The sequence below is a fragment of the Sus scrofa genome, chromosome 7 (genome assembly GCF_000003025.6).
Source record: "Sus scrofa isolate TJ Tabasco breed Duroc chromosome 7, Sscrofa11.1, whole genome shotgun sequence".
Taxonomy (NCBI): domain Eukaryota; kingdom Metazoa; phylum Chordata; class Mammalia; order Artiodactyla; family Suidae; genus Sus; species Sus scrofa.
In genome coordinates this window covers 50076659-50103956 of record NC_010449.5, presented here as the reverse complement: position 1 = coordinate 50103956, position 27298 = coordinate 50076659, and the positions used below count along the sequence as shown (strand labels likewise).

The 27298-nt window shown below is 50.1% G+C and overlaps 1 protein-coding gene across 4 annotated transcripts in view; it reads right to left on the bottom strand.

Annotated features, from left to right (window-relative positions):
- The window catches only part of IL16 (interleukin 16), a 128410-nt gene continuing 102722 nt past the window's right edge, over positions 1611 to 27298 (bottom strand). For 2 of the 4 annotated variants that reach the window (XM_013989017.2, XM_021098275.1), the window contains exons 11-19: positions 26221 to 26308; positions 23267 to 23748; positions 19002 to 19152; positions 15193 to 16303; positions 13050 to 13218; positions 10245 to 10346; positions 4928 to 5186; positions 4574 to 4699; positions 1611 to 2091 (exon numbers count right to left, since the gene is read on the bottom strand). In XM_013989017.2, the coding sequence (XP_013844471.1) occupies positions 1898 to 2091; positions 4574 to 4699; positions 4928 to 5186; positions 10245 to 10346; positions 13050 to 13218; positions 15193 to 16303; positions 19002 to 19152; positions 23267 to 23748; positions 26221 to 26308 (2682 nt within the window). In that variant the 3' untranslated portion in view covers positions 1611 to 1897. 4 annotated transcript variants of the gene reach the window in all.

Here is a 27298-nt window from a genome sequence, read left to right as displayed (position 1 = left end):
ACAAGCAGGCATTAAGTGGTGACTAAACCAAACAGCCCTTCTGTCAGGCACACACAGCTATTTTCCCTACAATGTTCTGTCTGCACTTAAAAGCATCTTGGCCTGTCTGTTAGTCTCTGCCAAACTGATAAGGATGGAGTAGGTACAGGTGGTTGTAGAAGTCCCAATAAAGGACCACAGATAATGAGGGAAACTTAGGGGACATTGGGAGATCACTGTAAGTAAATAAATTGCTCAAAAAAGCCATCAGAACAAGGCAGGCTTGACTAGTGGAGGTGCGAGAATTGTCTCAGGTCATTAGGTGGGGGATGGGATGAGGCCCGCATTCAGATTCAGACCAAGGGCAAGAGTTTGAAGACCGCCCTTCTGCTGATTTAAATACACACTTTACCTGATACGAAGGAGGAGCTACTGTGCCCAGAAAGGAAGAGGAAGGCTTTTCCAACCCCTACTCCCCTAGATGATAAAACTGTAGCCCACTGGATCCTTGGAGCAGAGCTTCCGTGCCTGCCCACTTGCACCTCTCACAAGCATCCTATCCTAATAAATCTGTTTCTTGCCTATCACTTTGTCTCTCACTGAATTCCTTCTGTGCGGAGGCATGAAGAACTGGAACCTCAGTGAGTCCAGACACAGGGTGAGTGATTCTAATTGAAAACTGTGGGTTCAAGTCCCAATCTGGGTTTAAGCTGTGTTGGAGTCCCAGCACGTGGGTTCAAGTCCAAGTCTGTGTTCTGGATGGGTTCAGGCCATTCATGCTGTCAGTTTCAAAACCACAGAAGAAAAGACTTGCCCTCTCCATATCACTTACCAGCTGGACAGGTTGCCTGTTGCCTCAGTAGATGTGGGCCTCAGTGCCCTCATCTATTCAGTGGGACAGTACCATGCTCTGTAGACACAGCTGTGGTTACTAAAGACCGTGTCTGCTTAATGCCAACATGGTACTCGGCACGTGGGAGGTAAATGGCAGCCACTGCATCTTGCCCTCTCAGACTCATGCCAGTCCATCCTGCGGACATGGCTAAGCACACATGGAGTTTCACCTGGACTCCCTTGCTCTGCCACCAGGTACCACCCTTGCTAGGAGCACTTCTCCAACCCAAAGACAAACAGTTTTGTAGGTGTTTTGTGTGATGGATTGTATTTTCCAAAAATAGCCCCAGCCATCTTTCCCTTTTCCCTAAAGCTAGGCAGGCTTGCACCAGCTCTGACTGCTCGAACACAGCAGAAGCGATGGACTTTGGAGGCAAGGTCCTGAAAAGGATGCAGCTCCTCCCTGGCTCTCACACTCTCAGGGGACGCCCAGCCGCTGTGTTGTGAGGAAGCCCAGGACACAGGGAGGGGCCCCCAGCAAGGGTCCCGGCCAAGAGCTCCAGCTGAGCTCCCAGCCAACAGCCAACATCAGCAGCCCCATGTGTGGGTGAGTGACCCTGTGGGTGGTTCCAACCCCTGGCCTTTGAGTTGCTCCAGCTGATGCCATGTGGAGCAGGATGAGTGGTCCCCTCCAGGCCTGCCACCAGTGCAGAGTCATGAGAAAAACAAAGGCTGCTGTTTGGGGTGGGTCATTGCACCATGAGAGGACTTGGAAAATCTGCAAAGCAAAACATGGATTTCCAATCAAATTGAAATAGATCCATTTTATTTACAGCACCACAATATTATCATGAAGCTCTCTCTATACATAGCCTGTAGTCTGTATCAGCCACCCCAGTGTGACTCTGCCGTAACATCTGGGACAACCCTCTTGCTGGGTAGTATCCCAGAAGGTCTGGACCCGGTAGCCACCAGGAAACACACCTATGCTTTCCCCCATCAGGTGGGGTTACAGTGACCCTGAGAATGAGCGGTTGTGGGGAGCTGTGTGCTGTTGGCTTTGGCATCAGCACTGGCACTCGGCCTAGGGGTCTCCAGCCCCTGTGGTCCCCTTGGACTGGAGGCTTTTCCTCCTGATGACAATCGTGACAGGTCCATCAGGCAAGGCCTTGATGATGTTCCAGGCTTCGAACCGTGTGAGGCCCTGCACGGCAGTGCCAGCCAAGTGTAAGATCTCATCTCCTGGCTGGATCGTCTCATTCTGTTCTGAGGCCGCCCCTGAGAAGAGAGAGGACACAATGGGTTCCACTAGTGGCAAGAGAATGAGGAGTTACCCTTGGTCTCTGAGGACCCGGGTCAGCTCAGAAGGGAGCTGGCACCCATCCCTCTGCAGCTTGTTTTGGTGAAGCACCTCCTCAAATGGTGTGCCTTCAAGGATGGCACACTGGGCTCCAGCTCTCTGCGGCCCCTGGGAAAAGTGAGCCCTGTGCTGTCTGCAAAGAAGGGAGGTTGCAGGCGTCTCCAAGCCAGAGCCTGGTTGGGGAGCCATCCACAGGGCCTAGGGGACTCTGGGAACTGAGTGCTCCTCCAAGCTTCCTTGGACACCATCCTAACACCCCACTCCTCTCCATGTGGTCTCTCCACTTCTAATGAGGTCAGCAGGCATTGAGTGGTGTTGGACCAGAGCTGGTGGGATTTTCATGAAACAATCCTCAAGCACTGTTGGCTCTGAATGGCCTGGAGAAGACCCGTGAGTCCAGGTAAAGACATAACCACACACGGCTCCCACTCTTTCAAAGCTACTTGGGGAAAGAATGCTATTTGGCTATTTACCTTGAAAGAAAAGTCTCCCGTCTCTTTGACACAATGATATTCACGGGTATTGAATAAGAGTAAAAAATAATGGTAATGATGATGATGAGAAAAATAGCTAAACTATATTGGGCAATTATATATAGAATAGTCCTTGTGTTTACACCTTGCATTTATGGCAATAATCCTCTGAGGTACCTAGTATTTGTATTCCCTTTTTCCATGGGAGGAAACCAAGGATTCTAATAACTCATACAAGCTTCAAAGCTGCTGAGTGGAGGGGCCTGGATTTGAACCCAGACTTTCTGACTCCAGAACTCACATACCCTGGTACCATATCACCCTGCAGCTCAGAGGTTAATCCCCATGTGAGCAAATGGGACCAAGATGGTGAAGGGACTTGTCCAAGGTCATGCTGCCATTAGTGGCAGAACTGACGCTAGAAGCCAGGTCTCTTGACTTTGAACCCTATGCTCCTTCCAAGCTGACCTTCAAAAGTTAGAATTGTTCCCGGAATTAGAATCAACAAGGATCCCTGGGGAGCCTCCCCCTGAGCCTGGGTCCACTCCCTGGGTTTCAGCAGCTGTAGTATATCTCCTGCTAACAAAACCAGTCTGCAGAAGGGCTTCCAGGGGGACAGGAAGCAGAGCTAGGAGAGCACTTGGGTCTCAGTACTAAGAGCTCTCAGACACACACCTGCACCTCTTTTTACAGATATGGTGCCCCAGGCCTAGAAGGCAATGGTCACTCAGCAAGTTAGAAGCAGAGCTGGGACTAGAACCTGAGCCATGACTCCCTGTCTACACTTCTGTGCTCTGTGACTCCGGGGGTCCAGCTTGAGAAGCAGTGAAGAATCAGGAGTGATTCTCTGTGAGAGTATGGGCCATTCATGATTTTCGCAGGAAAATCCAAGTGATCCCCCACTATGGACTGGCTTGCTCCCCAATCCATGAAGAATAAATCTCAAAGTTTTGATTAAAAGTAGGAGCTGAAGGGCCCAGGAGTAGGGTGAAGTGACTGAGGCCGAGTCGTGCAAGTGAAAAGTCAGACTCTGTATTTAAAACGTGATATCTTGTTCATGATGTATTTGTTTGTTTGTTTATTTGTCTGTTTAGGGCCGCACCCTAGTTCCCAGGCTAGGGGTCCAATCGGAGCTACACCACAGCTCACAGCAACACCAGATCCTTAACCCACTGAGTGAGGCCAGGGATCAAACCTGCTTTCTCATGGATGCTAGCTGGGTTTGTTGCCATTAAGCTGTGACGGGAACACCCTATGACGGGCTTTTTGAATTAATTTTGATGTTTTTAAAATATTGCATTGAAATAGTATGTATGTTGTATGTGTGTTGATGACAGTTTTTTGGTGCCCGCTTCAATTCTGTGCCCAGGAGAGCATCCCACTTGCCTCACCAAGTCCCAGTGCTGCCAAGCTGACCCAAGCCCAGTGCTCGATCACTTACAAACACCGAGAAAAACAGAGGGATTAGGGGATGTCTGAGCCAAAGGGAACAGGTGAAAAAAGAAAGTCGAGTCCTGGAGTTCCCGTCGTGGCGCAGCAGAAACAAATCCAACTAGGAACCATGAGGTTGCGGGTTCGATCCCTGGCCTTGCTCAGTGGGTTAAAGATCCAGCATTTCCGGGAGCTGTTTTGTAGGTGGTGGCAGATGCAGCTTGGATCTGGTGTGGCTGTGGCCCTGGTGTAGGCCGGCAGCTGGAGCTCCGATTAGACCCCTAGCCTGGGAACCCCATATGCCGTGGGTGTGGCCCTAAAAAGACCAAAAAAATAAATAAATAAAGTCATGTCCTTAACTAGGCCTGCCTGCCTTCCCAAAGGGCCTGGGACTGTGAGAAACTGACATGGCCTAGAGGGTGCCCAGAAGCCTTGCGGGGGCCTGGCCTGACACCCGCAGCTGGAGAGAATGACAAGAGGCAGACACACAGCCTACCTCTGAAGATCCTGTTAACCGTCAGAGGCTTGTCTCCGTGCAGGGAGCCCTTCCCTCCTTCCAGGCTGAAGCCCAGCCCCGCAGAGGTCTTCTCCAGGGTCACCGTGCAGACTGTGGCCTCTGCTGCTGAGAAAAACACAGGGGTTTTGTTAGGGACGCCCTCTTCTCCAGCCTACAGACAGGGCACATCACGCAAGCCTGGCTGATGCGGCCAGTGAACTTGGGCCCGTGCACAGATGAACCCAGACACATCTGAGCAGCATGCAAGGCAGCCCTCATGTCACCCAGCAGCTTCCCTCACGTATCTGAAGATGAGAGGGTCCACGGGGCTCCCATCAGGCACAGAGAACTCACTGGAGTCTATGGAGATGTCACTGGCCACAGAGACGGAAGCTGCAGAATCTGTGGAGGAGTTGAGGTCAGGCGAGGCCTCCAGGGTTGGCTTCCTTGTGACAATCACGGCTTGTCTGGGGTCCCGAGCTTGACGCAGGATGGCCAGGGCATCGTTGTGTGTGGCCCCTTTGAGAGACTTGCCGTTGATGGAAAGCACTTCATTGCCCTTCTGAATAGTCCCTTCCTGGGAGGCCAACCCATTAGGGAACACCCTGTGAACCTGAGCAAAGCAAAGACGTCAGGACCCAGGACTCACCATGCTGGATCCAGATTCTTGCTGGAGCAAGATTCAAACCAGTCAGTCAAACCCAGAAGGTACTATATATATACTAGATATCTATATCTATATCTACATATCTATATATATCTCCCAGGAGATTTTATTTACACACACACACACACACACACACACACACACACACAGAGCCTTGGCTTTTTTTAAATTTTAAATGATTTTTATTTTTTCCATTATAGCTGGTTTACAGTGTTCTGTCAGTTTTCTTTTTTTTTTAATTTATTTTATATATATATATTTTTTTGTCTTTTTGCCATTTCTTGGGCCGCTCCCACTGCATATGGAGGTTCCCAGGCTAGGGGTCGAATCGGAGCTGTAGCCACCAGCCTACGCCAGAGCCATAGCAATGCGGGATCCGAGCCACGTCTGCAACCTACACCACAGCTCACGGCAACGCCAGATCCTTAACCCACTGAGCAAGGGCAGGGACCGAACCCGCAACCTCATGGTTCCTAGTCGGATTCGTTAACCACTGCGCCACCACGGGAACGCCCCTGTTCTGTCGGTTTTCAACTGTACAGCAAGGTGACCCAGTCACACATACATGTATGCATTCTTTTTTCTCCCATTACCCTCCCATATTCCGTCATAAGTAACTAGATATATTCCCTGTGCTATACAGCGGGATCTCATTGCTTATCCACTCCAAAGGCAATAATTTGCATCTATTAACCCCAGATTCCCAGTCCATCCCCACTCCCTCCCCCTTGGCAACCACAAGTCTGTTCTCCAAGTCCATGATTTTCTTTTCCGTGGAAAGGTTCATTTGTGCCGTATATTAGATTCCAGATAGAAGTGAAATCCTATGGTATTTGTCTTTGTCTTTCTGACTTATTTCACTTAGTATGAGAGTCTCTACTACTCAGCCATAAAAAAAAGAAAATAATGCCATTTGCAGCAACATGGGTGGAACTAGCGCCTCCCAGGACATTCTTAAGCCAGAGAAAATAAAACTAAATGTGCGCTAGATCAGGGCTGCTGACCAGCATCCCCTCCTTCTCCACCCAAAGCAGAGATCATTAGCAAAAATGGCCCAGTTGACCCTCAGAATCCTTCCCAACATAAGGTCCTAGACTACATCACTACAATCTTAGTTAACATTTGGTAAAAATCTTTTTTTTTTTTTTATGGCCACACCCGCAGCATATGGAAGTTCTCGGGCCAGGAACTGAATCTGAGCCACAGCTGTGGCAACACCACATGAGATCTTTTAGCCCACAGCACTGGGCCAGGGATCAAACCCTCACCTCTGCAGCAACCTGAGCCACTGCAGTCAGATTCTTAGCCCACAGTGCCAGAGTGGGAACTCCTCAGTTAAAATCTTTTGCCATACCTGCTCTGTATCAGCATTTCCAGAGGAATTTTCTCCGAGCACTGATTCTGTGCCATGTAATAGGGATTATATAAGAAAAGACTCTAAAGTCTAAGAAACTTAAGAACATTGGATAAAATACAAGTCTGATAGTGTCTACAGTTTAAAAAATATATTAGAAATGCTACAGTGCGAATTTGCATGATAGCTCTCTAAGAACAGGCAGTAACAGTGATCCCCCGGGCCAAGATGGAAAAGAATAAAAAAAAGAATGTGTGTGTGTGTGTATATATATATATATATATATATATCACTTTGCTGTATAGCAGAAACTGGCACAAAACTGTAAATCAACTGTAATTTAAAAATTTTATGAGTTCCTGTCGTGGCGCAGTGGAAACAAATCCAACTAGGAACCATGAGGTTGTGGGTTCGATCCCTGGCCTTGCTCAGTGGGTTAAGGATCCAGCGTTGTCGTGAGTTGTGGTGTAGTTTACAGACACGGCTCGGATCTGGTGTTGCTGTAGCTGTGGCATAGGCTAGCTGCTACAGCTCCAGTTGGACCCCTAGCCTGGGAACCTCCATATGCCACAGGTGTGGCCCTAAAAGGACAAAAGACCAAAAAAAAAAAATTTTAAATAATAATGCAGTGATTCCCAAAAGCGTCTCAGCAAAGACATCCTTTTTTCACAGAGAAAGTCTCAGGCCCCATCTCCTGCAGAATGCATAATTCCTGCTCTAAGAAGTCTCAACATTTTTAAAGCTCCCTCCTAAAAATTCTGGTCGTTTAACTCCAGTTAAAAGGGACCAACCCCTGCTCCAGTTCCCTTTCTGAAAAAATATGTGAGATTTTAAAAAATCTTATGTCTTTTTATTTTTTCTTTATTTTTTTTTTAAGGGCTGCACATGCAACATATGTAAGTTCCCAGGCTAGGGGTCAAATTGGAGCTACAGCTGCTGGCCTACACCACAGCCACAGCAACGCAAGATCCGAGTCACTCATGGCAACGCCAGATCCTTAACCCACTGAGCGAGGCCAGGGATCGAGCCTGCATCCTCATAGATACAAGTCAGATTGTTACCACTGAGCCACAACAGAACTCTCCCTTGGGCTTTTTAATGATGTGAGTTCTAATGCGCTTCACTGAGAGGATCGAGTGACAGCGTGCCGGGTGGTCCCCTCACTGTGCTAACTGTGGCTTGACTACTGTCATCTGAACGAGGCTCTTTGTTTCTCTAAACTGTTTCTGTGTTGGGAAAATTCTGTTAGGTGGTCAGATGAGGTCAGGGTCCCCAGGCTGTAAGATCCCAGTAGGAAGCAGAGTCTCTGCTCTGCTTCTCAGTCGCTCCGCTCTAAAGGAAGCATACGTGCCAGCACGTGCCCATCCTGAGCTGTGGGAAAGATCTGTTGAACATGGCAGGGAGTTCCCAGCTTGCTCTTGGTCAAGGATAGGGCTCAACGTTAGTTCTCCTTTATGACTCTGGGAAGGAACAGAAGCATTCAAACACGGAAGGAGAATGGAGAAGTGTGGTGTGTGGTGCATTCAATCAGCCAAGGGATAGTGCTTCCTTCGGGTTTTTGAGTGGGGGCAGTGTCTCCAAGATGGCAGCCAAGAGAGGTGCAGAAAAGTCCCTGCTCAAGGGCAGACCCGCAGACCCAAAGTACTGTTCCCACAGACAAGCTCTCTTTCTTCTCATCAAACAGAAAGCAAACGGCACCATCAGGAGCCTCTTTATGATGCTCTATTATGTGCTTGGTGACAGAAATAGGTCCTCGTTGGTTTTATGTGCTTTTTTTTTTTTGCTGCAGAGAGCTAGCTTGCAAAGAAGGAAGTTGGTCACACACGACTGGCTCTGAAATAACCAATAGGAGCAGGCCAAGTTACCACTGCTAGGGGCTATGGTGTGTGTAATGCTCGCTGCTGCTCTGAGCTGGAGGGTTGGTTTTCAGCTGGGCGAGGAAGTTCAGATGTGCCCACATGAAGGATATACTGAATGTTATGTGAGACAGCGCAGCCATGGGGTGACAACATTGCACGCAGCTTGGAGGGATGGAGCAGCCATGTCTCGGCTCGGTCCATGAGGATGGGATGACCAGAAACCACTTGAGTCAGGTGCAAGTGACCTCAAGAGCGGGCAGAGGGCGCCAGCCAATGCTGATCAGACTGTGTGGGCCAGGAAAACAGGGCCCATAGGAAAGGATGCAGGTGACCCAGAGCTGCTGCCTGACCTACTCTTACCCTCGGCTCTAGCCAGTCCTGAGAGAACAGAGGGGGCTGGACCACGAGACCTGAAGCCTCAGGTGACTCTGTGAACAGGGACAGAAACTGCTTCCTGTTCTTTCCAGCACAGCCCCGCTGCCCTCAACCAACCATCAAATCCACTCGCAACTGTTCATGGTAATATCCTCAATCCCCAAGTGGGCAAAACCAGGAAAATAGCCTCCTTTGCAAGACCTGCCTTCCCAAAGCCTCTTTCTTTCCAGGTGAGGCCCCTTTCCATTCAGGTGTGCTGTGCTACGTTTCATGGCCAGGTCTTCGATCCTGACTGTAAAGCTTTCCGTAAAGGCCCCTGTGGTCATAAGTCATTCTTCTCTAAATGTTGGTGACTAACCACTGGTTCCTATTTCCAAAAGAGATGACATTAAATAAAATTTGCCGTGCACTTTTTTTCTATTGTGTCGTTGTCGTTGAGGTGAAATTCACATAATGTTCAGTTGACCATTTGAAAGTGTACAATGCAGTGACACTGAGTGGGTCTGAATTTTTTTTTTTTTTTTGTCTTTTGTCTTTTTAGGGCCGCACCCGCAGCATATAGAAGTTCCCAGGCTAGGGGTTGAATTGGAACTACAGCTGCTAGCCTATACCACAGCCATAGCAATGCCAGATCTGAGCTGCCTCTGCAACCTACACCACAGCTCACGACCACAGCAGATCCTTAATCCACTGAGCAAGGCCAGGGATTGAACCCACATGTTCATGGATACTAGTCGGGTTCGTTAACCACTGAGCCGCAATGGGAACTCCACGAGTTTGGATTTTTAAAACATCCCTCCAGAACTTTCAGAAATGCAGGCATAACGGCTTTGATCTGAAGAAATTGATTCAATAATTCCTGAGTGAGGCTGCCACCCTCGTCATTTTTCTTTAAAGTGCCACAAATGATTTGGATTTATTTTGGTAATTTAAAGGTGTCTTGTGTACTTAGAAACCTTTTTCTAAAATTAAAGATCGTGACGAGGGTATGGAGTTTCCACTGTGGCTAGTGGAAATGAATCTGACCAGCATCCATGATGATGTAGGTTCCATCCCTGGCCTCACTCAGTGGGTTAAGGATCTGGTGTTGCCATGAGCCGTGCTGCCTTCGATCTGGTGTGGCTGTGGCTATGGCTGTGGTGTATGCTGGCAGCTACAACTGATTGGACCCCTAGCCTGGGAACCTCCACATACCACAAGTGCAGCCCTAAAAAAAGACAAAAAAAAAAAAAAAAAAGATCATGACAAGGGTTGACAACAGGAGTGACATGTAGATGGCAGTTACTATGTTCTTGAAATGGACCCCAAGATCCTGCCCTAACCTCCTGCCCAGTGGGCCTGGGATCATGCATTCCTTGGCCCCTTCCCAAGCCATTGCTGCTGGCCCCGACGAGCCACCCCAGCTGGGCCACTCACCGTGATCACCTTGTTTTCCAGATCTGCTCCTCCTGCCAAGCTGAACCCAAGGCCAGCCCCTTCCTCCTTGTGCAAGATGGTGACATGGATGCTGTCTAATTGCTGCAGAAGGAAATACATGTATTAACAACCATTTTACTGTAACAGTCTGAACAATTTAACAAGTGTTTTGACATCAGGCTGATCTGATCTCAAACCCCAGCTCGGCCATGAGACCGGTTACCTCACACTCATTTCATCATTTGTGATGAGAAGACTATACTTTCTGGAGTCATGAGATACTCAGAAGAAAAAAAAAATGTGTGTACAGCAGCAAGCAGAGTTGTTCTCCTCTCCTGTTCATTCCATCCACACCCACATTGGTACGGACAGAGCTGGGCGCTGCTAAATCTGCTGGAGATCTTAGCGAGTGGTCAGTGTGGGATGAGATGAGGTCAGCACTGTTCTGCAGAAGCTGGCTGTGCCCTCTCTCCCCCAGCTGCTCCATGGGGCACAGCAGCAGCAAGAAGGAACCCAGCAGACTCCTCGCCCCAGAACACACACACACACACACATACACCAGGTACACACAGTACTTCCCAGCCTGGATGTGGGCTCACCTGGAGCCAGATCATCCCTCTGCAGTGTCTAAAGTCAGACACCCTCATTCTGGTCTTGATGGGGGTAGGGGTGGGTCTCAAACTCATATGCATTCAGGGCCCCAGCAGATCACTTAAAAGAGTAAAATGGGCAGATGTTAGACATGGAGCAGCGGGGACTGCAGAGAATGGCAGGGCACATGTCTCGCTCAAAAGGACCTGCTGCTACTTAGAAATGCAGACCCAGGGCTACCAGATTGTTCCCTTTCTGAAAAGAGAGAAGCCAGAAATCCAGGTTTGGATTCCAGTTTTATAATATTGAGAATGTAATAATTTGCAAAAGTCCCCATGCAGACCAAATAAAATATACCTGCAGGCTCCCGGGGCCACCAGGAACAAGCTTGTGTCAAAGAATTCACTTGCTTGGGCACCGCCAGAGCCTCTGCCACGCGGCTGGCTTAGTGATCTTTTGATCTGGAGTCCCCAGGATCCAGGAGGGATGAAGGGGTGAATGGACCTCACTGCCTCACACTCTACCCTAGCACTGGCCCAACCCCCCCAACTTTTACCCAGTGCAAATACTCTCCCAGGAACGCAGCAGGCAGGACAGCTCTTTCTATTTTAACATGACACTTTTATCCCTGTTATTTTGTTTGAATCAGGCCCTGGGGGTGATGGTTCCAGTGCACAGGTGATGAGTGGGAGCCCCAGAGGAGGAATTCTGGCCCAAGGCATCTTGTGTTCTTCAAGCTCACCCACACCCTCGACCTAGGGAACACAAGCTATGATGCCCCCTTTTATCCTCTCATCCCAGTCTGGATGCTTCCAGTGAAAAAACACCTAAATGTCATCGACAGATGAATGGATTCAGAAGATGTCATATATGTACACAATGGAATACTTCTCAGCCATAAAAAGAGAATAAAATAATGCCATTTGCAGCAACATGGATGCAACCAGAGAGTCTCATCCTAAATGAAGTAAGTCAGAAAGAGAAAGACAAATACCGTATGATATCACTTATAGGTGGAATCGAAACTATGGCACACATTAACCTACTTACAGAACAGAAACAAACTCCTAGGCATGGAGGACAGACTTGTGGTTGTTGCCAGGGGTGGGGGAGTGGGTTGGACCGGGAATTTGGGGTTAGTAGATGCAAACTCTTGCCTCTGGAGTGGCTAAGCAATGAGGTGCTGCTGTTCAGTACAGGAAACTATATCCAATCATTTGTGGTAGAACATGATGGAAGATAATATGAGAAAAGGAATGTAGATATGTATATATATATATATATATATATATATATATATATATATACATATGACTGGGTCACTTTGCTGTACAGCAGAAATTGGCAGAACATTGTAAATCCACTATACTTTAATTAAAACTTTTTAAAAATAAATTAAAAATTGCTATGCAAAAAAGAAAGAAAGAAGGAGAAAAAGCCTTCGTGGACCCAGGGCAGCCCAGGCGGGTGCAGGCCCATGAGCCCGTGTTCACCCGGGCTGAACGGGCCCCAGCTCTGCCTCACCACTTCCTCTCCACACACCTTTGGGTCGTGCTCAGAAAGCAGAGGGGAAGCGGGACTTTCAGAATGACTTAACTGGAGCATGGCGAGCCCTGGGATTCGTCACCTCTCGGTGTGCAGGGCAAGTCTTGAGGCAACAGCTCAGAAGTTACAAGGGACAGTTCTCCCACGCTGCATCTCCCTGGAGATGCACGCCAGGCAGGCGGCCCATAGGGCGTGGAAAAAGCACTAAACGTGGAGATGGAAAACCCAGGCTCTGCAGCCTTGAACCTCAACTTTCTCATTCGAAAATGGTCAAAAATATACGTCAGTGATTGAAAGCACTTCATAAGCTACAAAGCTCCCGGCTCTAGAAGGTCTTACTGTGGTCCCTCAATAAAGCACCCCTCTGCCCCTGGAGCAGGACACAACTGGGGCTGGCGTCAGCCCCTAGGAGCTGCCTTCTCAACCTCAGGGGGGCTGGGGCTACATGAGCTGCTTCCCCCCAGCCCAGCCCATGTGAGGTGACCACATTGCTCATAGCAAGGCCTTTGCCTCTGTCGGTGCTTCTAAGAGAAACCTAACTCTTTTTTTTTTAACCTCATCCAAGGCATGTGAAAGTCCCAGGGCCAGGGATCAAAGCTGAGCCACAGCAGTGACAACAGCTGGATCCTTAACCTGCTGAGCCACCAGGGAACTCCAAGGGAAGCCTACCTTTAATGTCGCCTCATCCAGATCCTTCACTTCCTCTATGAGCTTCTTCAACTCCTCGGAGCTCAGCAGGGAGATAACTGACTGGCCAGACTGAAGGGTGCAGTGGTCCCAGTCGTCGGCCTCCGTGGGCTCACTGAGACCCTCTGTGTATTCTCTCAGCTCCGAAAGGCTGTCACAGGGAGAAGCGGCACACAGTATGAATCATGATATTCATAAGAGCTGGCATCGACTGCAGTGACGACTCTACTCCAGGCATGGCACGACTGTGCATTCTATTATTGGGTGCAATAAATCTGTGACTAGATTCTAGCATCCCTTCATTCTACAGATGAGGAAACTGGAGCTTAGGGAGGGGAAATAACTTGTCTGTGGTCACGTAGCCATGAAATGCAGCCACCTGGGACTCATGATCAGAGATCATTGTATGTCTGATGCCAAAGTCCATCTTCCAAATCTCCACACCTCACTCCAGAGTACAGCTAATGCTTCGGACAAATCTGTACTCAATGTCACAGCAATCATGCACTCCCTCTGACTGACAGACCTTTATTGCTAGTGGAAGGGGTCTCGCAGCAATAAATTCTTTTTTTTCCTAAGCAGTTTTGTTTATGTATTTGGCTGTGGCATGTAGCAGCTTGATGTGGGATCTCAATTCCCAGACCAGGGATTGAACCCCGGCCTTGGGCGGTGAAAGTGCCAAGTCCTAACCACTAGACCACCAGGGAACTCCCCCAGAAATAAATTCTAATGATGAGCCTTGCAGTTCCAAAAGGAGAAGAGACTCTCAGGCAGAAAGAGCAAAGCTACTGGGAAATCTAAATTTTGTTTGTTTTTTGCTTTTCAGGGCCACACTTGAGGCACATGGAGGTTCCCAGGCTAGAGGTCCAGTCGGAGCTACAGCTGCCAGCCTATAGCACAGCCACAGCAACGCAGGATCCGAGCCATGTCTGCGATCTACACCAAAGCTCAAGGCATCGTTGGATCCTTAACCTCCTGAGCGAAGCCAGGGATCAAACCCGCAACCTCATCGTTACCAGTCAGATTCGGTTCCGCTGCACCACAATAGGAACTCCGGGAAACCTAAATGTTAACAAACAGGATTCTAACTCTGCAGACCCCATTCTAGGTGTATTTTGGAGGATTATTCCCATTCTCTCACCGTAGCTGGGACCTGATGGAACACCTGAGTCAGTGAGTCTTAAGCATTTCTCAGCGGTGTAAGCACAGTACATAAAACCGACAGATGTAGAGCTGTTGGGATTCAAGGCAGAAGACTAAAGCCTGGCCCCACAGCAGGAGCTCTGGGGAACCCCTGGGAGGCCCTGGTTCTGTGGGGCAGCAGTCATCCAGCCCCTAATTTCAACGAAAGGGAAAACAAGTTAAGCCTGGCAGGAAGCAGCTCGTGGTTAGGGCATCAGTGCAGGAGCTGGGAATGGGACCCAGACACCCTAATGGCCAGTCCGGCTGCTGAACCCATGTGGAGAGGACCTGTGGATTCTTTTTGGGGGACAAGGAGGAAGCAAGAATCCCCAGGGGATTATCTCCTGGTCTTCCTGGGCAATGGCCAGACGTGTCCGATGCGCATTTGTTCCAAATATGCATGTGTCATTTACCACGAGGCCAGTTCAGTTCTGTCCTCACCTCCCACCCCTCCCAAGGCCAGGTGTTGTGAAAACTCCACCTTAATATGGAAGGTACATGTGTAACACACACACACACATGCGCACACACATCAACTTAAAAGAACCAGTAGGGAGTTCCTGTCGTGGCGAAGTGAAAACGAATCCGACCCGGAACCATGAGGTTGTGGGTTCGGTCCCTGGCCTTGCTCAGTGGGTTAAGGATCTGGCGTTGCTGTGAGCAGTGGTGTAGGTCGCAGACGCAGCTCGGATCTGGCATTGCTGGGGCTGTGGTGTAGGCAGGAGGCTACAGCTCCGATTGGACCCCTAGCCTGGGAACCTCCATATGCCCCGGGTGTGGCCTTAAAAAGACAAAAAGACAAAAAAAAAAAAAAAGAAAAGAAAAGAAAAGAAAAGAAAAAGAAAAAAAGAACCAGTAGAATAATCCTTTAGTACGCCTGAGAAACATTTAAAAAGACATAGAGAGGAAGGAAGAAAGGTCATCACTGGGCAGAAACACTCACTTGAGCGAGAAGCCCGTGTCCGTGGCAGGGGTTTCAGCAAAACTATTTGCACCTGGGTCTTCGCTGGACAGCGACGGTGGTGACGCCCCTTCCTTGGGGCTGCAAGGGCTCTGGCCGTAGGAGAAGGAAGAAGGAAGGCACAGCAGGGATTTCATGACAGCCGATGACACTTGGCTGCTGATGGAGTAGAGTTTACTGGTCTTTTCATCCAGTGGCTTCATCTCGCAAGACTGGGTCCTGCTTAGGGGGAAGCTCCGTGCCCGCTGGCTTGGCATCTTGACAACTGGGCCTCGAGACCCCTCCACCTGTGTCAACAGCAGCCTCGAGAGAGGGTCAGGGTCCGAGGGGAGGGCCTTCTGATCTGGCTGTTGTCCTGGGGGAGGGGACTCCGACACACTGGAGTCACTGGCCTCCGGGGCTGTGGGCGAGGCCTGCGGCAGCTGCTCTGGCTCTGGCCGCGGCTGCTTGACGGTGGGGGGCACCCCTCGTCCCAAGGGACCAGAAGCAAGTCCTCCCTCTGGCTTTTCAGCAGGCTTTGTTGCCTCTCCCAAGGAGCTGGAGGGCTGGAGGCTCAGTCTCTGGGCTCCTCTGTCAGGCAGCTGAGAGGAGCCAAAGGTTTCGAAGGAGCTGATTCTCTGCTTGATGGAGGAGGAGGTGGCACGCAGGGGCGGCCCTGGGCGCTGCCTGGAGGCAGGTGTGGGTGTGGGTGTGGGCTGGCTGCAGGAGGCTGCCTCGGGCAGCTGCCTTGCATCTGGAGCCCGATTCCGCAAACCTTTCAAGCTTTGGCGAAACCAAGCCGGCTTGGGGGCCACGGGAGGACCCTTCTTTACTGTGCTGCCGTCTACCGATTTGTAAACTTTGGAGCCACCACTGGTGGCATCCAGCTTCGATGCAGTCCCATCCGGGTGGCCCTGGGTCCCATCATCTTCACCCAGTCGGACGCTGGGCTGCAGCGGCACGTGGCCATGATTCTCACTCATGATGGGACTAAAGAGATTTTTGATGCAGTCAGAGATTCTAACCCAAGGGTCTTCCGCTGTGGTATCAAGGCTATAGTCCATCCGAGCCTGCCTCTTAAGCAGTGGGTGTTTGGTTGGGGATGTTTGCGTCACTAGGGGAGCAGAAAGAAGGCCAAAGCTGGGCGTTACGCCTGACTGTGGTTTCTCCCTAAGTTCTAATTTCGGAGACGGAGAGTGAGGATTTTAGAGGAGATGAGCAGAAGTGCTGAACCCCTGGTTCAGATGCTCTTACCTGGCTGAAGGGCAAATAGGCAGGGTCACAGAACCAGAGGACCAGAACTCCATTGCATCCTAGCATTTTAGAGCTAAAGCATTCACAGACTGTATGGAGCCTGATGTCTGGCTCTGTACAGCTGAGGAATCCAACATTCAGAAGGGTAAGCTGTCATCCGCTGGTGGAGCCCGGGCGAGACTCAGTGTTTCCTGATGCCCTGCTCTCCTGCCCTTTCCCTGAACTAAGCAGCCTCTTAGCTAACGCATAAAAACATGAAGGGTTAAAACAAAGTTAAAAGATCCTTTTAAACTTTGAAGCCAATGGGTCACAAATTGGCAGGGGCAGCCGTATTTGTTTTGGACCACCCAGGTCATTAAAAAGCAGTGTCAGACCACACGCATCCCAGCTCAAAACAGTTACAACCCTCCCACTACACCCCTGGCCCCCACAGCATTTCACACATATAAGCATCTCTGGTCCCAGGTGAGTTTGCCACTCAACCCACTCAAAGGGGAAAAACCAGCTTGCTCAGCAAAGGAGGGTCCCCCCTGACTAAAGAGCTGCTGAAAGGGTTCCAGGTAGGAAGAAGCTTTGTGACCAAGATTCCTGAACATGGCTGCACACTGGCATCTGGAGGATCTAGAAAATACTGATGCCCAGCCCTGGGGTCTGACTTACTACACCCGGCCATTGGCACTGGGGCAGCTCCACAGTCATTCCAATGCGCTCCATCAGGCAAGATCATCTGGCCAAGTTCAGCCCCTCACCATGGGGGGCGGGAGCAGGGGCGGGGCGGGGGAGGGCAGCACTTGGAGGTCTTTCTTGCAAGTGAGCATTGAACACGCCAGAACAGAGCAGCTTCTGCCTCTGCCTCTTTCCCAGGAACAGAGGGAGGCTGGTCCCCAAGCCCTGTACAGCCAAGAAGCCAAATGGAGCTATGGCTCTTCAGTCACCCCAGGTCTGCGCTCTCCCTGGTTAAGAGAAGGCTGCCCTGGTTCCACACTTTGGGGATGCTTGAACACAGAACGCAACCCAGCTTAAGGAGGGCTGAGTCCTCCTGCCTCTTGGATCAGTGCCAGGCCTCAAAAGACACAACCCATGCAGAGCATTAAGCCTTAAAGGCCCTAAAGAGGAGTTCCCGTTGTGGCACAGCGGAAACGAATCCAACTAGGAACCATGAGGTTGCAGGTTTGATCCCTGGCCTTGCTCAGTGGCTTAAGGATCCAGCGTTGCCCTGAGCTCTGGTGTAGGTCACAGATGCAGCTTAGATCTGTTGTTGCTGTGGCTGTGGTATAGGCTGGCAACCGTAGCTCCAGTTTGATCCCTTGCCTGGGAACCTCCATATGCTGCAAGTGGCCGCCCCCCCGCCCCAAAAAAAAAGACTCTAAAAAGACCTGCACAATTCCAAGTCAGGATGGTTACCACGGACTCTGAGGCTTTAGCCAGTGAGCCCAGCCGTCTCAGCCTGACTCTGTGTTTACACACTGCTCCGCTGCAGGGCCATTGTAGGACTCAGGAGTCAGATTTCTAGAGGCAAGCCCTTTGCAAATGGGTGGGGAGCTCTTGCCAGCAGAACACCAAGGCAGGCGTTCCCTGGCTAGTTCCTCAATTGGAATGACTAAGGGAAGGGAGGGGAAGGAGCCTCCAGAAGTAGGACACCTGCTCTGGGTGAACTGTGCCAGATAGTTCCACTATAATGTCCATTAACCCTCACTTTTCGTATAGTGTTTCTCAAACGGGTGGGTGTGTGGTTTGTAGCCTACGTAATTATTACTCTGCGAAGGCGGGAGCGCCTTGATGGCAGGAACTGGTCTTTCTTCTTCCTCTCATTCTCTTTCTCCTTCATTCTCATGTCCTCCCTCTCTCCCTCCTAAGATGCTAGCACAGGGCCTAACGAAGCCAGCATTCGATCCATGCTTGAGGAATCGCACTGTATGTTGGGCTTCTATCTGATTCCCCACACCTTGCTCAAGGCTCAGAAAAATAAAGAAACTTGTCCAGAATGACACGCGTGAAGGGCAGAGCCAGATTTCCTACCCTGGTCTTCCAGACCCGAAATCCAACACTCTTTCCAGCAAACCTCTACCCACTCAACTCCTGTCTCAGCATTTCCTGGGGTACCACATGGGCACACCCCTTCCATCCCCCAGAGAGGTGGTGACCCTCAGAAACATACTATTCATTCATGCCTCTCCGACCCCGCATTTCCAGGCTTGGAAATAGTGACGGCAGCCTGCTAGAACGTGGTCACCCAGAGGCAGCAACTGCCCACTAAGGATGGGTGGGCATGTCTTGGCCTTTCCCGAAGGCTCCATCCTCCAGTTAACTATCTGGATTGGCCTGCTTCTCCACACATCCCCCCACCCCAGAGCATCACCAATCCAAACAGGAGATTCCCACCCTAGCTAGCACTCCCACTGTCCTGGGGGGACTCCTGGCTGTTCAGCAGCTCATGTCCAGCTGTCTGTGCAGAACCCCCATCACCACAATGCTTTGGACAGACTCAGGTTCTTCTACGACCACCAGACCTTCATGCAGAAGGTCCTTCCCTCTGGAGGATCTCAATGAAAGCCTACCTGGGCCGGCTCCTCTCCTCCCCGGCTGGTCCTCAGCGGAGTACGGTGTCTGTGGGACTGCAGTTCCGGGGCAGCAGGCAGAGGCCTGGGGGGATCTCCCTGCTGCGTCTTCCTGCGGAGGCAGTGGTGGTGGCAGTAGTTCTCTGGCTTCCTGTGGTGTAAACAGGAAGCGAGACTGTGTCAAAACGGTAGCCTCCAGCTGTGAGAAGGCAAGGCGCTCTTTGATGGGGACTGCTGAGCCAGCGTGGGGCTGCTTTGATGAGAAGTCCAGCAGCAGCCCTGAGGGTCCTCTGTTCCACTGCGCTGCCTGCATCACGGACCCGGGGAGCCGGGGAGCTGGCCCCTCCTAGAGGCCTGGAGCATCTCTGCCTCCCAGGAGCCGGGGTCCAGAACACGGGCTCATCCTGTGCTAGGGAAAGAATCTTGGGAGTGGGGAAGGGGGCTGTCATGGCTTCACATACCCCTGCATCCTGGCGAACTACCTATTGCCAGAGGGAAGAAGACAGGGCGAAAACAAGCAGGCAAAGTACTGCCTTCTAGTCTTCATAAGTTTGGGTCCGAGCAATCAGAGGAACGTGTGTGCCTACTGCTTTCTATGTGGTCCCTCGTTATTCATTCACTTAGAACGCATGCTGCCAAGGATGAGCAACACCCTGGACTGGGGCCAGCGCTTCCCTTTGCAGCCCCTGGAGTGACATTATCGATCTAGGGCCGGATGGTTTTCCCCACGGAGCCTGGATGCAGGCTCAGGCACCTTCACAAAACAGCCTAAGGGGAAGCATCATCAGGCACCAACTTTATCACGCTTGGCTAGAATCTGGGTTTTCGTACAGCATGAAGGAGGCGCTGCCAGGGTCCAGAGGAAACAACGAGCACTGGTTCTGTCCCAGAAACGTCCAGAAGGCTCTCTGAGAGAAAGGCTTTTGATCTGGCTCTTGAGTAAAGGCTAAGAATTTTCCAGGCCAAGAAGCTGAGAAGGAGTGTTCCAGAGAGACACACATACACAGCAGAAGGAGCAAGCGTGTTATAGACAAACACAGAGAAAAGGAAAAAAAAAAAAAAAAACCAGAGAAGTCAGACGTTATCCAAATGGGGAGATCTAAATCTGTCTGCAAGGGAAGTACTTTGCTATGCTGCAGTGGGTCTAGGTTCTGCTCATTCCAGGGTCAGACAGAATGATGGGCTGGCCATTTGACGAGGTTGCAGGCTGCCTCCCAAGAGGAAGGAAGGAAGGAGAAAACAAATGCATCATTCGGGACTAAAAAAGAAGCAGCAAACATCTGGGGCCTGAGACTCCACACCTACATTGTCCGTGAACATTCTTTGGGGGAGTTCCCGTCATTGCTCAGAGGAAGCAAATCTGACTAGCATCCATGAGGATGCAGGTTCGATCCCTGGGGTGAATCCTCACTCAGTGGGTTAAAGATCCAATGTTGCCGTGAGCTATGGTGTAGGTTGCAGATGTGGCCAGGATCCTGCATTGCTGTGACTGTGTTGTAGGCTGGCAGCTGCAGCTCCGATTTGACCCCTAGCCTGGGAACCTCCATATGCCTCGAGTGAGGCCCTAAAAAGACAAAAACAAACAAACAAACAAAAAACAGTCTTTGAGGATGGAAGTTCTACAAGAGTTAGAAATGTGCTCACAAAGCGGTGCCCCAGCCCAAGGTCCCCACTGTAGAACTGAGCTTTGGGGGAGCATTTTGGAAACACTAAGAGACCAACCAACCCAAAGGGATCATTGCACTGCTTGAGCTAATCCTTTGAAAAAGCCAGGCTTGGCCATGGTGTTAGAAGCTTAAGACCTTAGCCAGATGGTACCAAGATGTTTCTCAGCAGGAAAAAAAAAAAAAAAAAAAAAAAGCACGTGGCTGACATTTAACTTCACCCAGTTGGGAGCTCTGTAAGGTGACATCTGTCTACATCCCGGAATGACTGACATTTTCATAAGCCGATGCTCCTGGTACCCACTACAGTAGCCAAAGCAACAGCACCTTCAAACAGACACAGATGTGTTTTGTCTTTTTATCGACACACCTGATGTCGCACCCTCTTCATGGAGGGTTTTTTGTTTGTTTTGTTTTTCAATTAGCTCCTGAAATAAATTGACTTTACTTGAATTTTTCTCTAAATAGCATTTCCTGTTTGGTGAATGAGGGTAAGAGAGGGGAAAGGAGGAAAGAAGTCAGAGATGTGGACTTAGGGGGAGAAAGTGATTTTTAACTAAAAATGATAGTTGGAACTAATTTTTTTTGTTGTTAGTATTGTTGTTTTCTCTTTTTTTAGGGTCGCACCCATGGCATATGGAGGTTCCCAGGCTAGAGATCGAATCAGAGCTATAGCTGCCGGCCTACACCACAGCCACAGCAACATGAGATCCAAGCCACATCGGTGACCTACACCACGGCTCACGGATCCTTAACCCACTGAGTGAGGCCAGGAATTGAACCCATGTCCTCATGGATACTTGTCAGGTTCATTTCTGCTGAGCCACCATGAGCACTCCTGGAGCTGATTTTCTAGAAGGGAGAGAATTGATCTTCTGGTGAAGAAGATGTGCTGAAGGCCATGTTGGGTTGTGGAAGTCTCCTGGAGTCACAGTAGATGGGAAAGATTTGGGGCTGGTCCTCAGAGCCTGAGAAGGGCCTTGGGACCCTGGTGAGAAAAGATGGTGAGTGGAGGTGGAGGGCAGGGAACAGAGAGAGAGAGAGACATACACACACACACGCAGAAGAAAGAAGAAGAGGAGGAGCTGGCAGAGGGAGGAAGGAAGGATGGAGGCATATTCTACACCGAGGCCCAGTGAGAAATCCCCAGAGTGGTGGAGGAGATACTAAGAAGAATGATGTGCACACAGCCTCGTGTTTTGTTGTGCTACGACCCTTTCTCTGTATCCCTAACGTCCAATGAAACAATGTGGCGTTGTTTGTAAAAGGCTAGAGAAGGGTCTGTGGGCCACATGGGACAAAGCAGAAGGACAAGGAATGGCAGCTACAGCAGGAGGGATGTGGGCAGGAACCAAGGATGCTGAAGAGGCAGCACAGGGCGGCAATGACAAGGGATGTTTGCTTTGCTGGCCTTTCCTGCAGAAAGCACACTGCTCCTCCAGCAGCCTCACCTGGGCAGGCTCCCTGCCCCCTATCTGGTCTAGTCGGACCAGGCGGTTCAAGGGCATCACCAGGCAGCCCCTGCGGGTCCTGCAGACCTACTCCGGCAAATCCATACTTTTCTTAGTCTCCAGGAATAAAGCAAAAAAGCCTGGCTTCTCAGCCTCTCTGTTCCTAAGTGGCCCTCCCGGACTTAGAGGTCCCAGGCTCGAAGGAGAATGAAATGTTTGCTTGTCAAGGAGGAGAGGGGAACAGATCCACCTTGCCAACTCCACCGTGAACTGCTAACCCGGCCACATCCTGCCGGCTCGCTGCTAACCTGCTTCCTTTGCTGTAACCTGGCTTCCTCTCCCGCCTTCACTCTCACCCTTCCCTCCTACTTGACACTTTCCTCCCGGGGCTTTCTTACGCCTCCTGAAGTTTGCCCGCGCTCATTACAGATGGTGAGAGGGGACTTCCAGGGCCCCAGTTCCACCTGCCTGGGGAAGGCAGCTGCTGGGGTCAGAAGTGAAAGACAGCCTGGCCTATAGATAAACGGTAACCCACGGGCTATGTGAACTTGAGGAAGTCCCCTGGTTCCCTCTTTGCATGAACGGGACCCCCCCACACCATGAGATGGCTGTCAAGGTTAACTGAGACACAGCATATAAAGTGCCTCGCACAGCGTCTGGGCATACAAACGACCCAGGGTGCCAGAGCTGCCTGGCTGTCAGCCTGCCTGCTAAGGGTGTGGGATGGGGCTGCGGAGAAAGGAAACTCAAGTCTTTAGAGGAGTGATGGAGGAACAATCAGTCATAAACACTATTATGCCTCAGAGTCGGATGGGTATTTACTTGGTTGAATCCTAGCCTTGGAGACAGGCTCTACACTCAACCCCAATGAATAGATAAAGAAACGGAGGCTGAGAGAGCCATGAAACCAACCTTGAATTCCAATGTGTAATGGACAGGAAGCCAGAAGCCCATCAGCAAGAGTGGGGCTTCACCTGAGATCTGCCAAACTTCAAACCCATCTTTCCGCAGTCAGCCCTCAGCTTAGCTGAGTCTCCTCTCTCTGCTGGGGGTGAAACCTTCTTTGCCCATAGTTAACACTCTGCCAAGTCTCAAGATCAACTGTGCTTAGTGCAGGAAAACACTCAACCCCACCAGACACCTGTCTTACCTGGCCACAGGTGGGCAAGGTGTGCCCAGAAGGGCATAGGGAGTTCTTGCTCTCTTCCAGACTCTTCCGAGGGTCACTGTCACTTTTAAAGTATTTTCTGGGTGGAGGCTTAGGCTTGGAGGAAGTTGGCTTTCTCACCAAAATCTCAAAGGACTTCTTCAGTCTCAGTGGCGGGTGGCTGCCCTGGCTGTCGGGGAGGGGCGGGCTCTCCTGGGGAGGCCTGGGTGATGATGCCCCCGGACGGCCCCCTGGCTCCGGCCCCAGGGGCAGGCTGGGGCTGTGTGTGCTGGTTTCCAGGTCGGAGGGAGGCTGCTCTCCGCTGCTGCTGGGGCTGCCCCCGGGGGACCCGGACATGTAGCTGCTGTCGCTGCTGGAGCGGATCATGACCTTCTGAGCCCTGCGATGCGGGGGAGCCGAGTTCTTCTCCCGCTCCCTCTCCAAGGTCGGCCGCCCATGCCAGCTGCTCTCCAGCCTTTTGACGCCTGCATTGGAAGTACAGGAAACCTCTGAAGCTGGAGAAGACACACCCCGGCCTCGCTCATGACTGTCACGGGTGGTGCCCTGCTCGCCCGGGGCTGTCCGCTTCTCTGAGGAGGTCACTGGTTTGGAGCTCAGCAGTCTTGGGTCTGGTGCCCAGCTCCAACGACTTTAGGTTGGGAACATCTTGCACACTTTCTGAGTCTCCATGCAATGGTTACTGAGAGGCACCCCTAGACTGCCCTTCAGAGGGGCTTGGTGTCCTGTGTGGGTGTCCTACAGAGCACTGCATCACCCGAGGGGCCGCCCACCTCTAATAACTGATGGAGACGTGACCAGAAAAGCCCAGTCCTCTCTGCCAACAGGACAACTCTGCTGGGCCATTTGAGCTCCAGAGATTGGCTGAAGCTGCTTGGGCTCATCTCAGCTCAGCTCTTCTCTCTGCCCAGCCCTGCAACTGGCCAGTCCCTTCCACAGGTATGCAGCCCCAGGATGCTTCTGAACAAACATCCTGCATGCTCAACACCATCTCGGAGTCAGCCTCCTGGGGAACTCAACCTCTCCCACTCCACTTCCCCATCTATCAAATGGAGATCATAATTCCTGGGTCACTGGGCATTTGGAGGCTTAATGTCAAAGAGATAATGACTATGAAGGTGCTTTAAGCCTTGTACCAAGAAGTTACCATTTCTTCCCAGACATGAGGATGAACCAAGGCCAGAAAGACACTGTTTCTTCCTGCCTTCCTTTCTTTTTTTTTTCTTTTCTTTGCTCTTTTAGGGCTGCACCCACAGTATAAGGAAGTTCCCAGGCTAGGGGTCTAATCAGAGCTGCAGCTGCCAGCCTACACCACAACCACAGCAACACCAGCTCCAAGCCGAGTCTTCGACCTACACCACAGCTCACAGCAATGCCTGATCCTTAACCCACTGAGTGAGGCCAGGGATCGAACCCTCATCCTCATGGATACTAGCTGGGTTCTTAACTTGCTGAGCCACAACAAGAATTCCTGAGAAAGCCTCTGTTTCTTAGCCAGAGTCCCCTCTTCTTTTTCTTTACCCATTCAGCCCCACTTCCTGGTGCCCATCTAGCACCCCCCTTTTCTCCCCCGGAACCAGGGCCATCCCCACCTCCTTCACTGGCCCTTCTCTCAGTGGTAAACTGTTGATGATACCCCTTTCCTAGAATCACAGCTCAAGGAGTGGGAGCAGACTGAGGGCCATTCTCTTGCTCAAATGCCAGCACACTCTGCGGGGCTGGGAGAGCCACTCCAGCTCCATGGGAGCGCTTCAGACCAGGCTCATAATTCAAATCCTCTTTAAAGAAAAAGCTTGCTTTTTCCTGGTCTTAAAGTCAGCCGTAAAAAGGAAGATATGAAAGTAAAAATTCACCTGCAGCCTATCGGCCAGTGATAACCAATGTTAAAAATTTTCCTCGTTCCAGAAAAAAAAAAAAAATTTCCTCTGTCAAATAGATAAATAATAAAAAACCCATTTTTCTCTATCATCTTTCCTTGAGCATATATGCACTGTTGAGTGGGTAGAAAGGGCAGAACATCCCTGAAATAAAATTCTGTGTCCCAAGCTTTTCTCTGAACATTTTTCAGAGCATTTAACCTCCTGGTCACTATCAGGGCTAATGGCTCCACACCGTCCTGTCACATGGACATTCCCCAAAGACTTGGTCAGTGCCTCAAAGGGGGGCGCTGCCACCAGACAGCCTGGTTCCCATCCCAGATCCTCTGTGCACTGAGTGACTTGGGGTAAGGGAGCCCTTGGGGCCCGACTCTTTCCTTACAGATACGCACACAAATTATATGTGAGGATTCAGGGAAATAATGCATCAGTTAGCCCAGTGTCTGACAGTGTAAAGACTCCATATGTGTCAGAAATTCTATTCGTAGATACTATTATTTCTAAAAACGCTATTATTATGGGCTAAGGATTGAAATCTTGAATGCCTACAGACCAGTGTGTGACTGCCCATTGGGTATAAGACAACAGGCTAGTGGGGACTACAAAGAACAAGAGAGCTCGCCTATTTAAAACAATTCAGATTCAGATGAGTTTAAAGTCTTGTGCCTCCCAGCAAAACGTGAGCCAGATTTAGCCAGCAGACTGCTAGCTTTCAATTCTCAATTCGATGAACCAAGATCACTAACAATGACTATTATGTATTCCTGGGGCAGAGGCTCAACTCAAAGATTTCTAAGGGAGGAGTTCCGTCGTGGCTCAGTGGTTAACAAATGCGACTAGGAAACTTGAGGTTGCAGGTTGGATCCCTGGCCTAGCTCAGTGAGTTAAGGATCTAGCATTGCTGTGGCGTAGGCCGGCGGCTACAGCTCTGATTAGACCCCTAGCCTGGGAACCTCCATATGCCAAGGGAGTGGCCCTAGAAAAGACCAAAAAAAAAAAAAAACAAAACACAAAGATTTCTAAGGGAAAGATATTGCCAATGAAAGTTCACTGTTTCCTTACCTTCCAGACTCCACTGATGCCTCTCCTTTCCAAACTTGATATTCTCCACAGCCTGGGCCACAGCCTCTTTGAGTTGCTGTTCAGAGACCTAGAAAATATCCATCACCACCTTAAGTAAACCATGGAAGCTCCTGCAGCAGGATTTGAGTCCTATACAAGCTCCTAAGCTGGGCCCCCAGATACTTCACATCCACTCTGTAAAGAGCCCACAAATTCCATTTCCAGAAGCAATGGTTCCCCAGGCAAAGTCCAAACTCTGGACGAAGTCCCCAAAGTGGTCCCTCTCAACTCTCCAAACTTCTCTCCGTTACTTTCGGCAAAACTCTAGGCAGAGGTTACTTACTTCAGAGCTGACCCCTGGGAGTTACTCCATTCTTGGCAATGCTGTCGTGATGTCATCATCATGACCACCACCAACAACATCACAACCATCACCAGGACCATGTTAGTGCCACAGGTCACCTTCGAGTAATAGTTAAGAGTACGAGTCTTGGAGCCAGACTTGTGTTCAGGTCTCAGTCCCCCCACTTTCTAGTTGCATATACTTGGATAAGTCACTTGACCTTCTAAACCTCAATTTCTTTTTCTGTAAAGTGATAACAATTAAAGCCTTCACAGTAAGGCTGTCCTTAGGGTTTTTTTTTTTTTTTTTTAAATACATCATTTTGACACCAAAAGCACAGGCAACAAAAGAGAAAATATATTGAACAATGTCAAAAGGAAAATAGTCTGTGTATCAACAAGGGACATAATCAATAGTGTGAAAAGGACACTCACGGAATGGGAGAAAATATTTGCAAATCAGAGACGCCTACAACTCAACAGCAAAGACAAACAATCCAATTAAAATGTGGACAAAAGACCTGAATAGACATTTCAACAAAAGAAGATACACAAATGACCAATAAGCACATGACAAGATGCTCAACCTCACTAATCATTAGGGAAATGCAAATCAAAACCACAATAAAATACCACTTCACACCCATTAAGATGCCTCCTATCAAAAAAAAAAAAAAAAAAAAAAAAACACAGAAAATGACAGGTGCTGATAAAGGTCTGGAGACCCTGAAACACT